Genomic DNA, 14,355 nt, shown 5'->3' with positions numbered 1-14,355 from the left:
ATCAACATTTAGATGCTGTATCAGTTCTCCTTTGTTGTTTATTACAGCTGCGAGTTTTGACATGTTTTTATTAAATCTGCAAGTACTTTAGCAATACTACAAACACACATAGTGAATGGTAGAAAAAACTCATACAAAACTTTGTCTGTACAGTGTCCCATCTGCAAAGTCTCTGTTTTCTTTCCCATATCCGTCCATCCAGATGTACAATCTGTACAGTGAGGAGAACCTGGAGTTCAGCGGGCTTTCGAGGAGTTTCTTGTTCCGTCGTTTGGAGCCTTGGACTGTTTACTCTCTGACTCTTGAAGCCTGTACTGCAGCAGGCTGCACGCTCAGCTCTCCTCAGCACATCACCACTGCAGCTGCCCCTCCGGCTTCCCAGCTGCCCCCTCGGCCTCTTTCTGTCGGCGCTGATCAGGTGTCGCTCACCTGGGATCCTCCGTCACAACCCAATGGGCCAATTGGAGAATATTCTCTGCTTGGAAGGAGTTTGGAGGAGAGGGGAAAGCTACGAAATAATGAAGAGGATACTGATGGAGGAAAGGTAGAAGAAATACTGGTTGAATTTAAGTATCAAGCAATTAGTCAATTAATGGCATGATGAATTTAAATTAGCTAGATTATCTTCATTCTCATGATTAATATTTTGTGATCTGTTTTATTCATGGTTTCGATTGTCTACTTTCTGTTTTATTTGGTTGTTGGTGTTCTAAAATTAATGTTTATTTAGTTTTGAGAAAAGTGACTTTCATTATTAAGCCATTATCAAAATTTTTGCTTGAAATTTGTCTCAAAACAACAATATTGTTGTTCCTCTCAATAATTATTAGGACATTTTATCAGTCAGTAAAATTGGTCATGGTGACAAGACTAGCAGCATTCATTCAACTTGGAAGTTATCCTGGAGGAATGTCTCAAGGTTTTGATTTAACTCTCACAGTTAATAACAATGCAGTTCCATCTAGAAGAACATATGATTTTGCACAGTTTATTTTTGTTCCAAATAGAATTTAATTCTTAACTGAAACGCCTACCTTTATCGTCAATCATGTCTCCTACAGGTGCTCTTCACAGGATTGTCCCCACAGGAAGCTGGGGCTCTCTCCTACACAGTAACTGGGTTACGTCCCTGGACCCTGTACGAGTTCAGTGTTTGCACTCACAACCCAGCGGGACATGCCTGCAGCCCCTGGGTCACTGTAACAACCAGACAAGCCCCTCCTCGTGGTCTAGCCTCTCCGACAGTGAGGCACGTCCGTGGTCGGCCCAGTGAGGTGGTGGTGTCCTGGACTCCTCCGTTGGAGCCAAACGGGGTTCTGCAGTCCTACAGGATACAGAGAAATAATATCAACTTCAAGTTCAGTTTCGATCCGACTGTCCTGACCTACACAGACGAAGACCTGCACCCATTTTCAACATACAGGTATTAAGTGTTTTTTTGTTTCTGTTATTGCATCTTTCCTCATATGTGCAGATTTAGTATAAAATAAGCCAAGAAAAATAAACAAAAAACTTGAATTGATTCTCTCATAGCTATTCAGTGACAGCCTGCACCTCGGAGGGATGTACGACCAGCCCCCAGACCAAAATCACAACCCTAGAGGCCCCACCCGAGACGGTGGAGCGCCCCACCGTAGACACCATAACCTCTCATCATATAAACGTTTCATGGAGTAAACCTCTGATGCAGAACGGACAGGTGACAGAATATGTGCTGAAACTGAACAACAAAGAGGCGTATCGTGGAAGAGACCTCAATGCAGCACTGTCATACCTGCAGCCTCATACGCGCTATCAGCTGGTTCTGTTGGCATGTACCAGAGGCGGCTGCACCGCCAGCAGCACAAAAACCGTAGTTACTGAGGAAGCTCCCCCGACTCACCTGGCTGCCCCAACTCTTAAGGTGCTTTTTAAAATCTCTAACTTGAAGTTGAAACCAATTTTTTAGTCAGTGAATCATTGAAAAATCATTGAAAATCTGTACAAGAAAAAAGAATAAACATAGTATTCAATTGTGAATTAGTTCTTTTGTGCAATGTAAATAACTTTTTATGTTTTCTTGTTATTTAATTATTATTTTTCGACCCTGTTTGATGTATTTTTCTTCAAATACATATCAGGTTACTGGCCCAGAGTCAGTTGAGATCACCTGGAGACCCCCCGATCGTCCTAATGGGATCATCACTGGTTACGAGCTGCGCAGAGATGGTGAAGTTATCTACATCGGCAGAGACACCCATTATCATGACTTCACTCTCATGCCAAGTATGGAGTACAGCTATGTTGTCAGAGCCAACAATAGCAAAGGAGCTGTCAGCAGCGAAGTAGCCACAGCAAAGACTCATCAATCAGCCCCGTCTGGTGTAGGTTTCCCAGCATTGACATCACTGGAGGCAACCCAGGTGTGTCAATCTTTTTTAAACGACTCCAAATCAAGAGCTCTAGAAGTTTGAACATTTTTGACGCTGTTTTGTTGTATTTCTTACCAGGTCGCAGTAGAGTGGCAGACCCCCGCTCGTCCTAACGGAGACATTGTGAGCTACGCCGTGTATCTGAGAGATCCGGTCCATCTTAACGTCACCAGTTCTGTCTTCACTCCAGAGGACAGCGCCTTTTCTGACAAACGAATCATCCTGCCTGGGTTGGGTCCCTACCACAGGTCAGTCTGAGTGGATTTCAGTCAGTGATTCCACTTTTTCTTCCTGTCTCTGACATATGACGTCAGGGCTTTAATTTCAGTCAAGGACCTTTGTTCAAATGCGCAGCCTTTCTCCACACAGGCTTTGTGCAGGCGAACATTTTTAGGCCTACCCCTTGAATTTTTTCTGTCCCATAAATGGCAAGATCTTGGGCCTGGACAATGATGGTTAATAGCAAGAGTCCTGGTTTGTTCAGCTTGACCATTCAATCATTTTCACAGACAGAAAGACTTTTTTACCTTTGTTATCAGGGAAGAAGAGGAAATCACATAAAAGACAGATTTACACACTTATTCTGATGTATCATTTTCAAACTGCTTCACATTTGTGCACTACTTTGTGCTGGCCACATAACATCCCTCATTTGTGGGTATAATGCTACAAATGTGGAAAAGTTTGCAAGGTGGGTTTCACATATCAGAGACAAGTCAAGAAAAAGCATTGTTCTTTACATTTGTCTGATTTAGTCTATTATTGGACATATTTCTTTTAAAGAAATTTCCCATGTACATTCCTTCTCTTAAAACAAAATTTTTTTAATCTCTGTAGGTATGAAGTGAGGGTAGAGGCTTGCACAGAGCTGGGCTGCTCCTCCAGTGACTGGTCCTCCGTACTCACACTGGAGGCTCCCCCTGCTGGCCAGCCGGCGCCACTCTTAGATCTCACCTCTGACCCCCGTACCGGCCTGCAGACAAGCTTTCTTCTCACCTGGTCTCCCCCGGGTCAGTCAAACGGCAGGATCCTACATTACGAGGTGCATCGCAGGCAGGATTCCTCGGAAACAGACGAGACGAGTTTAGCAACAGTTGTTTACAGGAATGTCTCCACATCATTCAAAGATGGCGGACTCCAGCCTTACACAACATACCAGTACCAGGTAAGATGAACGGCGTATTTTGAGAAGTTTTATCTGTAAAAGAAAAGTAATTAACCTAAACTCTCTTATGTGGATAGTTGGGTCCAGGTTAGACATCCCTAAAAATACAGACTACAGCAGAAACATAAACACTGTTTGGCAGAAAACAGAGTAAATTCAGTGTTATTTTAGACAGGACTGTGAGGTTTTGCACTAAGATTTATTTTAAACACCTTGTCCTAAATACAATAACATCATGCTACAGCACCATATTACCCAGCACCTATTATCCCCAACAATCACAAACACACTAACACACATTCACATAACTAATCAGACAGGTGTTAAATGGAGCAGTCCATAATCATGCTGTTGTGCTTGTGCATTGGCACACTAATTGACAGGTTAGCCCTTTGGAAGCAACAATAACATTAGCATTCCTGCCTGTCAGACGTATGAGCCGAGGCCAGAGAACGGATGTAATTGATTGAGTTTGCCTGATTGTGGTGCCGTCTTTATTTACGAGACTTCTAATTTATGACATGAGGAGGGAGTGAAGGAGGAGCTTTGGGAGATGACGAGCGGGCAACGGAGCCATTAATCACCGGGCCCTCTGAGCACCCCACTTCCTGATTACCAGCCAGCCAATCGAATTAACGGTTAGCCTGCTTGGTAACAGAGCTCGTATTGGAAAGACCTTTTAATGGTGACCGCTACATGTCCCTGGAGAATTTGGCCGTGGAGGGGGGATTGAAGTGGAAGACATGCTATGTGTAAGTTGGTGATGATCATATAGAGTTGTGCTCTGTCATAGTGAGCATCAGGAAACTAATTTTCTACCAAAAAGTTTTCGTCCAACCACTTTATCTCTCTTCTGTTTTCTGTCTCTTTATCTGTTTTCTTTGCATTAGCGTATCTAGCTGTTCACTCACCCATCCACCTGTTTTTAATTCTGTGTTGATATCTGGCCGCTGCACTTTCTCTGCATGTGCTTCAAGCGTACACAAGGACGAGTCAGTTCAGTGTAGCACACCACAGCTCGCAGAGAGAAATCATATTAGGCTAATTACACTGGGTCATAAGCTCCTATTGACAGCTTTATGTGTGCTTTTAATTACTGCCCACTTTCACACAACTTAGCCCCTTCACCCCAAGTAGATGCACCCGCCAAGTTATTGTGTCGGCCTATCAGAGCACTAAAACCAAGCATGCTGTCCCGCCATCCAATAAAAATGCTCAAATCCTGCCTGGAAGTGTACTGAAGTCGTTTGTTGCCATGGCGGCTCTTTTGCTGCCGTGGCAGCTTGCAGGATATATTTTTATTTTGTGTCTAACAAGCCAAATCATGGCCCAATAGGAGGCAAGAAGACAAGAGTGGAGAAAAGGCAGTAAAAAGTTTGTAGATGATATAAGGACGAAGGCATGAGCAGTACCTTTTTAACACTGGATCAAGGGCGAGGTGATGTGGGCTGACTTTAAATTTGAACATTCATTCCCTGTTCTGACTATGTGGCACAAACTTTTTATCATCACTCGAAGTCGTAAGTCATGCTGTCGTCTTAACTTTGTTGCTATGGAGAAGAACATAGATGTTGCTGGGTAAAGATGTGTCATTCTTAACCAGTTTTGTTTCTTTATGAATCCACACTGATGAGTTCATTCAAGTTAAGTGGAAAAAAGACGCAACTTGGATATTACATTGTATGTGCAGTGAGATATGCATGTGTTTTTCTAAATGAGTAATTACAATAATGGTTATGGTGGTAGATGAGTTTAACATTGAACTTCACAGATGAGAACTAACTGCTCACAGAAAGAAAAAATATGTATGAATTCATTCTCTCATTTAATTCTGAAAATATAACTTTTGGTCAGACGAGACCATTATGAAACACAGCAGTGGCAACGTCATGCTCAGGGATACGTACAGCAGGAAAACAAGACTTCTGACTTGGTGGACATTGATTTTTTTAGCTGACAGCGATGACAAACATTTAACCCAGAGCAGCAATGGTGTGGCATAAATCAGCACTTTCATGTGTTAGAAAGGTCCAGTCAAGATCCAGACCTGAACTCCGACTGATCCTAAGCTATTTGTGAACAGAGAATGGAGAAAACTGCTGTTTCTGGATGTGCAAAACTGGTGGAGACATTTCCTGATAGACTTACAGTCGCAATTTTGACTCAGTGGCTGAATAAAAAAGCATGCAAAACATTTCAGATTTACATTTGTTGAAAGCAGTTTACTATTCTTCTGACTTTCCTTCTGACAAAATATGAAATAGGTTTGCAATGCACTACACTTTTCATCTGATGTTGTGCTCAGTGGGCAAAGCAGTTGTCTTTAAATTGTAAGGTTGTTGGTTCAATTCCAGCCCCCTGTTGCCACATGTCTGGGCAATTGGTACTGAACCCTAAGGTGCATTAATATGTGTGCATGTGTCTTTAGTGTAAGGTGCTTTGAGTGGTCGACATTACTGGAAAAACTCTACATAAGTTCACCAGTCCATAGTAATTTGAGAACTATTTCCTAAACTTTTAAATTGTTAGAAAAAAAAATCTAGAAAAATTTAATTGAAGATTAATCTTTCTGTTATCTTCAAGTTTCAGATAGAAACATGCTTAGGTTCTTTCAGGAAAAACAATAAACATGAACAGTTTTGATCACTTTCACCATGAACATCATAGCATCAAAATATTTATTCAGTATGTGACTAAAATCTCAGTGTTGTCCCCTCCCCTATTTTGCACAAAGAACAAAGAAGCCTTAGTAAATTATTTCTGCAGCTTTAAACTAAACAGCCAATATGGATTAATATAAAAAAAGCATCTTTACTCTGTTGATGTAAATAATATATTTCTTTAAAAAGTGATTGTTAAGATCTACACTGTGTGTATTTCTGTCTTTCTTATTGTTGAACTATGAAAACTGACCTTAAATGAGGCGAATGCTTGAGATATTGACATGTGTTTTTTGTGACCTCTTTGATGAATTGTCAGTTCATTCTTGGAATAGTCTGGTAGACCTGCTCCTCATTTAAAGGTTCACCACTGTTCCATGTTTTTTCTAACTGTGAATAATGGCTTCCACTGTAGTTCACCTGAATCTCAAAGTTTCAGAAACTACTCTGTAACACTTTCCAGATCGACATATACAGTATCAGAGAGTGTCTTTCTCATCTCAAATTACTCTGGCATGGGACATGTTGCTTTTGGAGATCATTTGGCCTTTTCAAATTAAAAATTTTCAAATGCACACATTGGAATCCCTTAAAGCTAATAGGCTATCACTCTGGTTTCACAACTTGTATCCTGTTTGCATATTTTCATCCTTCCCTCCTCCTCCCCATCTCAAGTCTCTCCATCTTCTGCTCTTCTTTCCCCTCTCCCTCCTCAGTCCATCTGTGCTGTCACTTAGATCAATCAGTCTGATTGATTACGGCCTAATTGACTATTATTGAGGTTAATTCAACTCTTAACACACACGCGAGCGTATGCATACACTCGCAAATCTCGCCTTCATAGCCACAAACAACAAACCGTGCGCACATGCACACACTCTCAACACTAAAGCTCAAAGCCATCCATCTGCCTTCTGCACTACTTCTGACAGGCTACAGATGACTTACACATGCAAATCTCCACCCCGCCTGACCCTGCGCTGTGTACACCCTCTAATTATACCCAACACAAGCACACAAATAAGATTACTGTGTATGTGTGTGAATAACTCCTTGATGAAGGTGAAAAGTAATTGTCATGCAGATATGTTAGTATTGGGCTGCATGGTGAAAAGGTTTTGCTCTCACTGCTGATGGTAGTTTTGATGGATGGTCCGTCGAATTGACTCGAGCTCGTCTGTTGGTCAGGTGGATGTTGGTTAATTAACAGAAGCCTTCCCCGGTAAGACTTCATAAAGTGTATTTTAAATGCCAACGATAGGGTTGGGCGGTAGCTAGTATCGCCTATTACCTCTCTTTTTTCCATCTGGTTTGATCACATTATTGAGCGATCGCGTGGTTTGTGACCAACAGGTGTGGGCAGTAAATTCAGCTGGTTATGATTCCAGTCCATGGGTCAGTGGGAGAACTGGGCCTGCCCCGCCTCAGGGTGTCGGGCTGCCCATTTTCCTGGATGTTTCAGCAACCTCAGCAGTCGTGAACATCCACCCTCCTGCTCAGCCCAACGGGATCGTGAGCCTCTTCAGAGTGTTCTCATTGGACCGCACCAACATCACATCTCTGGTAGCTACTGGATAAAACCTTTCACTTGTTAGAGTCTTTCTCTTTCACAAACAACAATCTTCATTATTAAAAATAAAAATACTCTACCTGCTGCTTTTCTTTTCCTGCAGCTCTCAGAAGGCACATCCCATCAACAGACACTCCATGGTTTACGTCCTCACACTCAGTATTTGGTGGGAATTGAGGCTTGCACCTGTTATCAGGTAAATATTATAAATATTATCCTACTTGAAGAGAAAAAGTTAATACACATGGATGCATGTGAATAAATTAAATATTTTTTTTACTTTTTATTACGTTGATATTTCAGTGTAGGTAGCTCAATTCACATATAGATTGATTACACACAGAGTGATGCATGTTAAGTATTTACTTCAGTTGGTTTAGATTCTCATGACTCTAAGCTCAACTTTGTAGTAAATTAAGTTGTCGTATAAAACAAACTAAATATTCCTGATGCAGAAATAACAGACTGTTAAACTGAATATTTGGTCAGGGCTCCTTTTGCATCACTGCGGCGTTGAGGAGATCAATTTAGAGTCCTACTGAGGAAGCTCAGTAGCTTTGATAGCCACCTTCTTCTCATCTGCACTGTTGGGACTCTTGTTTCTCATCTTCCTCTTTACCTCTTCCTCGTGAAGCGCATCCATATAATGTTACAGGTATTTCCTGGTTAATAGCTGAGCTGGCTTTTAGCTTGATAAGTCACAGTTTACCAACACATCAGATTACATGGCTCCACAAATCCAGTGACTGTGGAAACTCATGTGGCCTCAAGCAGCTTCTGCTGTCCTTGTGGACATTTTTCTACAACCTTTTCCTTCCCTTCAATTGTGCGTTGATGCCCCTGGATGCAGAATTTGAACAGTTAGTTTCTTTAATAGTGTGTTTATGTGGTTTATGTGGTCATTGTCTTCTGCACCGGTAACCTTAACATAAACACAACAGATAATCTGTATTAAAAAATCATTTTTTGTTGGTCTTGTGTAAAATTCTGATTTTCTGATGAACATGACGTTTGGTTTTTATTACCTGTAAGCCAAAAGAAATAAATGCTTGAAAAAAACCCCTCTGTTTTTGATTAATACTTAAATTAAATTACATTTTGATGACATTCTAATTGACTGAGATGCTCCTGTATGGCCCACTTTCGTGACTCTAGTTGCAGCTTTGCTCCTCTTTGAATAATTCTCAGTGTTGTAGCCGGGGTCCAGTAAGGGAGCTCCACACCCTCACCGCCCCCCCAGCTGACCAGCCTCCCCCTCGTCTCCTCACCCTGACGTCCCGCTCAGTTCAGATGGAATGGGACGAACCGACGGCGCCGAATGGAGTCATCGACAGGTGGGGAAAAATATTAGCAGAGTGCACATAGCTCAGAAATCAAACAAACCTCTAATCTCACTCAGTGTGTGTGTGCGTGTGTGTGTCCAGCTGTGAGCTTCATATCAGGACATCCTGCCCTCAGCCCCCCCAGCCCGTACCATCAGCCTGCACAGAGGGGCCAACAGAAATCTGTTTCTTTGGCAAACAGCGGAGCTATAATGTAACAGGTGATTCCATTGATTATCATTTAAAGGTAACCCATTATGCTTCCTTAGTATAGGTCTACGAGCTATACAAATCATTCTCATTATATTTTTTGCATGAAATTATTCCAAGCTAATGAGATTTCGGTCTGCCCAGTTCTGCATATTTTGAGTTCCTTTTGGAATGAGCTGTTTTAGGACATCTTGTCACTTTAAATCCAAGTAAGTTGCTGCTGGCCACGCCCTCCAACTCAACATTTACGCTCATACGGGAAAATGGCTGCAGACAGATGTGCAGTTATACATACAGTTATATATGCAGTTATGTACATCTTCAAGAAGCAGAAGTGGAACCTCCTGCTCAACCAACAAGTTTGCAGGAAGTGGTTTCTGGATGGCATGTCAACAACTAAACACTTGTCTTTACCAGCAGCCATTGCGCAGCAGTAAAACCAGCTGACCTAATGTGCTGGAGGTTACTTGGGCTGAGCTGGGGTTGCTAGGCAACAGTGCAGTGCCCTCAATTGTGACTTAGCTCTCAGGAGATTTTTGAAACGGCTAATTTTCCAGACACCCAAAAATATAAACTTATCAGCAAAAAAACAGCTGGGGGATTTTTTTCAGCACTTCAGCTGTTTTTGGAAGCAGCTGAAACCCAAATGGAAGGATAACAACCAAATATGGATTTTTCATAATAGGTTTACTCTAAAAAATGTACTGTTTCCAGACTTGCTTTACGTCTTTAAAATAAAATCCCAAGAAAATACTATTATGATTATTATTTCTAATCTGTTCCTAACAATGGACCCCAGCAATTCTTCAGCTACCATAAATCTATAAATCTAAGAATATCAGGAGTCTGTTTACATCTTTGGAAATATAAATGCTGGAGCATGCATGTCTTCAATGAAATAAAACAGTAAAATTTCTGTATTTAACTGTGCAGGGCTCCAACCATACTCTGCCTATGAACTGAGGGCTGCCTGCTTCAATAAGATGGGCAGCACTGCCTCCAACTGGACGGCCGTCAGCACACTCAGCGAACGTAACACGTCTATTCAGTCCCTCTGAAGCCACAGCTAAGCACTTAAAAGAAGCAGGAAAATACCGTTTAAATGTGTTTGTCTCCCTGCAGCCCCCCAATATGTGTCTCCCTTCTCCGTGGACAGCAACCTGACAGTGATCTGGCTGGACTGGACGGAGACCTTTTCCCTCAACGGCTTCCTGAAGGAGTACACCGTGACCGAGAGCCAGCTCAGAGTTTACACCGGCTTCTACAGCCACCTTCATATTCCACGCACCTCACGGAAAAGTGAGGGGTGCACACGCCAAACACATTCACATGCTTTGCAATAATGTGCAACTTCTGAAACACAATAATTCACAGGTTTTTGTTACATCAAAAAAAAAAAATTCTAAGCTTCAATATTTTAGATATGACTCTTCTCATGGGAAAATATATTTTTTAAAAACTGCCACTTCAATTTGTTAAAAAAATAATTGGAGGGAGCTGCAGATTTTGGCGATTAAGCTTTAAAGGCTTGGAGTTCATCACAAAACACAACATGTAAAAACCTGGTCATCAAGTATTTGATTAGTGTAATATAAAGAGCTTTCCTATGAACAATGAGAAGAATACCAGTAAGTTTTGCTATGCCACTCGACAGTAACTGGATATTTGTGTTTGTTTGTTTTTTTACTTGGAGGATAAAATGAAATATTTGCTAGTGACACAACAGATGACATCATTTGGTTGCCAGAATTGAGTTCAAGAGAGAGTGACGTTAGATTTCACTGCTTAGATTTCTGATTGCTCCTACAGTTGTATAAAATCCTGCAGAACAATATAAGTGTGTTTAATGTCATGAAATTCTAACTTGCTATATTTCCTGCTGTTTTTTTGTAGCTCTTTCCTTTCAGGTGACGTGCATCACAGACCGCGGCAGCGCCAGCACGCCCACCATCAGATACAACCCAGCCTCAGGCCTTGGTACTCCCTCTGTAGTGTCTTCCTAAACTGCTTCAAATGTAGAAACAAAATTTAAAGCTGCATGTGTTAGCATATTGACGGTTTTAACTCTTCGTTTTCTGTGCAGGTCCTCTTGAGCCTGTTGATGGTGATAAGCAGGGCGTCAGCATTTCAGCCACTCCCATTTACTCCGAGTTGTGGTTCATTCTGCTGTTTGTGCTGCTCGGTCTGTTCCTCCTTGCAATACTGATTGGTTTACTCCTGAAAAGGTATATTCATGTAAAGTGTTTATAGAATATATATTTTTTTTACTATTCATTTATCTTATGTAATAAAGAAGAATAAAAAATAAATCAATTTTCTTTTCCCCATTGAGAACTTTGAGGAAGAATCCATCAGCCCGAGAGCGCCCTCCGCTGGTCATGCTTCAGAAGACCAGAAAGGCTGGAGGAGACGCGTACAAGGTGAGAAGAGCAGCTCAGAAAAACAAGGTTTTACAAGATTAACGGTAACAGTACATAAAAAGGAAGAGAAGACCATCATGTAGAAGGTTAGTACAGGTCAAACCAGCGGCTCTGTAACATTAATGACCAGGTTAACAACTGAAGCTGCTGCTGCGTCTCAGTTTAATGAAATGTCATCAAAAAGCTCTTTTGTTTCCGTAATTCAAATTACATACAGTTACATCAGATATTTCACTTATGGATTTTTCGTCATTTTAAAGATTGTAGCTTGCTGCTAATTCACAATGGACTTGAATTTTGTCCATGTCCACTCTCCCTCAAAACTTTAGGACCTTAATATGTAAATGAAATGCAATTTACAATTTACTTTCTTTTTTACTTTCACCTAAGAAGAGGAGTTTGGACCACGCCAGACGTTTTCCTTCTTGGCTCGCATGAGATGAGCTGCAGTTGACCAAACTCTTGAATCCACTCATAGCTCAGCTCATTCCTGTTGCTTGTCCATCTTTCTTTGCCTTATTTTTTCCTTCTACTCAACTTTGTATAAATCTACTTGGATTTAGTAATCACTTTTAGCAATGACTTATCCCTCTTTTGGACGACCTGAATGAACAAGCAATGAGTCAGTGGTCTTGGCTGTGATTTTATTGGCTCATTCTGTGTAATATTAAATTGTTCTGAGAGAATCATTTGACTTTTCATTTCATATGAGCCGCAATCATCAACATTGATAGAAATAAATGCTTGAAATATTTCACTCTGTGTGCGATAAATCTGTATAATATGGCTTTCACTTGTAATACTTAAATTGTTTTAGATAAACCTTTAAGTTTCTGACATAAATCAGACTCAGCTTTTGTGTTTTATTTAGGTTTTTATTTAGGTGCAGATATGACAGGGACTTTATTCACCAAATAAATGGGTAGTTAGCAATGCTAAACTACAATGTAGAAATTTCTTATTCATTATGGGATCCATTAGTCCATCACAAACAGTCATGATGGCTTCTTATTAAATTTAGAGCATTTAGGTTCAGCCACTCAAGCAGCATAAAAATCATAAAACAAGGGCAATAAACATCCTCCATATGTCAAATAACACATAATGAGCGAACGTTTTAAAAAAAATCTTATTCTCCACAGATGAGACCAAACATTCAGCTTTGGGACCCTCTACTGTTTGGAGGGCTTCATGTATTTGCATATCCACATATTTATCGATAGCAGGAAACAGCTCTGTTAAATAGTATTACTATAATGACATGGCATTTTTTTCTCTATAAAACTGCAATAAAAATAATATTGTGCTCTGAAGCTAAATGTTTTGTCTGTACAGTATGTCACCTCAATGTGCTGGTTACTCTTTGTACGTAAAGCAGCTTTTCTTTAAGCCATATATTTTTGCTCTTTCCTTCCTCTTTTAATCTGTTTTTATTAATCGTTTTATTTCTGTTTCCTCTCCAATCTTGCGCTGCTCCTTCCATCCCATCTAATCCTCCATCTTTTTCTCAGAGGCCCCGTCCTGAGCTGTGCTCTAAGCATCTTTCCGGCTCTTTGCTCCTCCTTGATCGCCCTACAGTAAGATAACTTTCCGTCTTTTTTTCACTGCCAGACCCCTAAATGTTTATCTCACTGTCCCCCTGCAGTTTGACACTGTAGCAGACTGTGTTGAGATCAGCAACGTTATACTTAAAAGCTACACTATGTACGCAGAGGTATGGGAATGTGGATTTTGGTGGGTTATCCTCCTGCGCATGTGCTCTGTGTGTTTGCATCTGCATGCTTCGTTTGTGCATGTGTGCATACTTCAGCCTTGCTCATGAAAACAGTGGCTTGGTTGTTGGGGTCACTGGGGGGTAAGAGATGCACAGTCTTTGAGCTTGTCTTTATATTTACACTGCATGTCAAAAAAAGTCACCACCTGGAGGGCAAGAGCTACCTACTGCAAGATTATGTTAATTATATAACTCTCAACCATGCAGTGAGTATATTTGAATTTCTTAAACAGACATGTTGGAAGATGCATCCACTGGTGGAGGAAAACATGTTGGTGATAATCAAGCGAAGGAGGTTGTTGAAGTTCCTAAAATAAAAAATTTTTTAACTGATGGTGGGCTGTCCAAGTGGCTATCTTCATGTATATCGTATTTTCCAGACTATAAGCCGCACCCACACAAAAAAAAATGGAAACGTACATATATGAGCCGCACCGGGCTATAAGCCGCTGATATCTCCGGTTTTTCACTGCTTTCTTAATAAATCTGGTATTAAGGACGCAGCCCTCTGTCTCCAACGCCGAACCATGGATTCGTTCACGCCGAGCTTAGCGGCTATCGATCTGTACTGCCAGATAGATAACCTTCAATTTAAAAGCGGCATCTTCGTGTTGTTTCCATGATAAGGGGCTATGAGTTTGAAAACATTTCTCTGTCGTTCCTGCTGCTAGCATGTGCTTGTTCTAAATGAAAATTAGCGCTTTCTTCTTTGATTTTCAATTTTGACTTCCAATGATTCACTTCCTGCTAGAGAGCCCCCTGGAGGTTGAAGAAAAATTCACAGAAAAGCAGCACCGGACTATGAGCCGCATGGCTCAAGTTG

At 41.1% G+C, this 14,355-nt stretch overlaps 1 protein-coding gene and 1 long non-coding RNA gene across 4 annotated transcripts in view; one reads left to right on the top strand and one right to left on the bottom strand.

Annotated features, from left to right (window-relative positions):
• The window catches only part of ush2a (Usher syndrome 2A (autosomal recessive, mild)), a 193,622-nt gene that overhangs the window by 176,428 nt on the left and 2,839 nt on the right, over nucleotides 1-14,355 (top strand). Inside the window, exons 77-92 of one of the 3 annotated variants that reach the window (XM_081605301.1) lie at nucleotides 203-544; nucleotides 1,062-1,423; nucleotides 1,534-1,903; nucleotides 2,121-2,402; nucleotides 2,490-2,659; nucleotides 3,249-3,576; nucleotides 7,590-7,799; nucleotides 7,910-8,002; nucleotides 8,995-9,140; nucleotides 9,231-9,349; nucleotides 10,272-10,370; nucleotides 10,461-10,637; nucleotides 11,232-11,315; nucleotides 11,422-11,563; nucleotides 11,671-11,758; nucleotides 13,404-13,472. In XM_081605301.1, the coding sequence (XP_081461427.1) occupies nucleotides 203-544; nucleotides 1,062-1,423; nucleotides 1,534-1,903; nucleotides 2,121-2,402; nucleotides 2,490-2,659; nucleotides 3,249-3,576; nucleotides 7,590-7,799; nucleotides 7,910-8,002; nucleotides 8,995-9,140; nucleotides 9,231-9,349; nucleotides 10,272-10,370; nucleotides 10,461-10,637; nucleotides 11,232-11,315; nucleotides 11,422-11,563; nucleotides 11,671-11,758; nucleotides 13,404-13,472 (3,081 nt within the window). Of the gene's footprint in view, nucleotides 1-202; nucleotides 545-1,061; nucleotides 1,424-1,533; nucleotides 1,904-2,120; nucleotides 2,403-2,489; nucleotides 2,660-3,248; nucleotides 3,577-7,589; nucleotides 7,800-7,909; nucleotides 8,003-8,994; nucleotides 9,141-9,230; nucleotides 9,350-10,271; nucleotides 10,371-10,460; nucleotides 10,638-11,231; nucleotides 11,316-11,421; nucleotides 11,564-11,670; nucleotides 11,759-13,269; nucleotides 13,336-13,403; nucleotides 13,473-14,355 lie in introns of all 3 variants that reach the window. The other 2 variants (XM_081605302.1, XM_081605303.1) reach the window with 2 other exon arrangements.
• Nucleotides 52-8,035, bottom strand: LOC145551132 (uncharacterized). The gene is made up of 4 exons (XR_014086948.1): nucleotides 7,887-8,035; nucleotides 7,365-7,806; nucleotides 1,035-3,609; nucleotides 52-508 (listed from the first exon to the last, which is right to left on the bottom strand). It is a non-coding gene; the product is annotated as an uncharacterized LOC145551132 (long non-coding RNA).

The sequence above is a fragment of the Poecilia reticulata genome, chromosome 3, assembly GCF_904066995.2.
Source record: "Poecilia reticulata chromosome 3, P_reticulata-male-v2, whole genome shotgun sequence".
Taxonomy (NCBI): Eukaryota; Metazoa; Chordata; class Actinopteri; order Cyprinodontiformes; family Poeciliidae; genus Poecilia; species Poecilia reticulata.
Note: the sequence above shows the minus strand (reverse complement) of the source record. Positions and strands in the feature narration are given on the sequence as shown.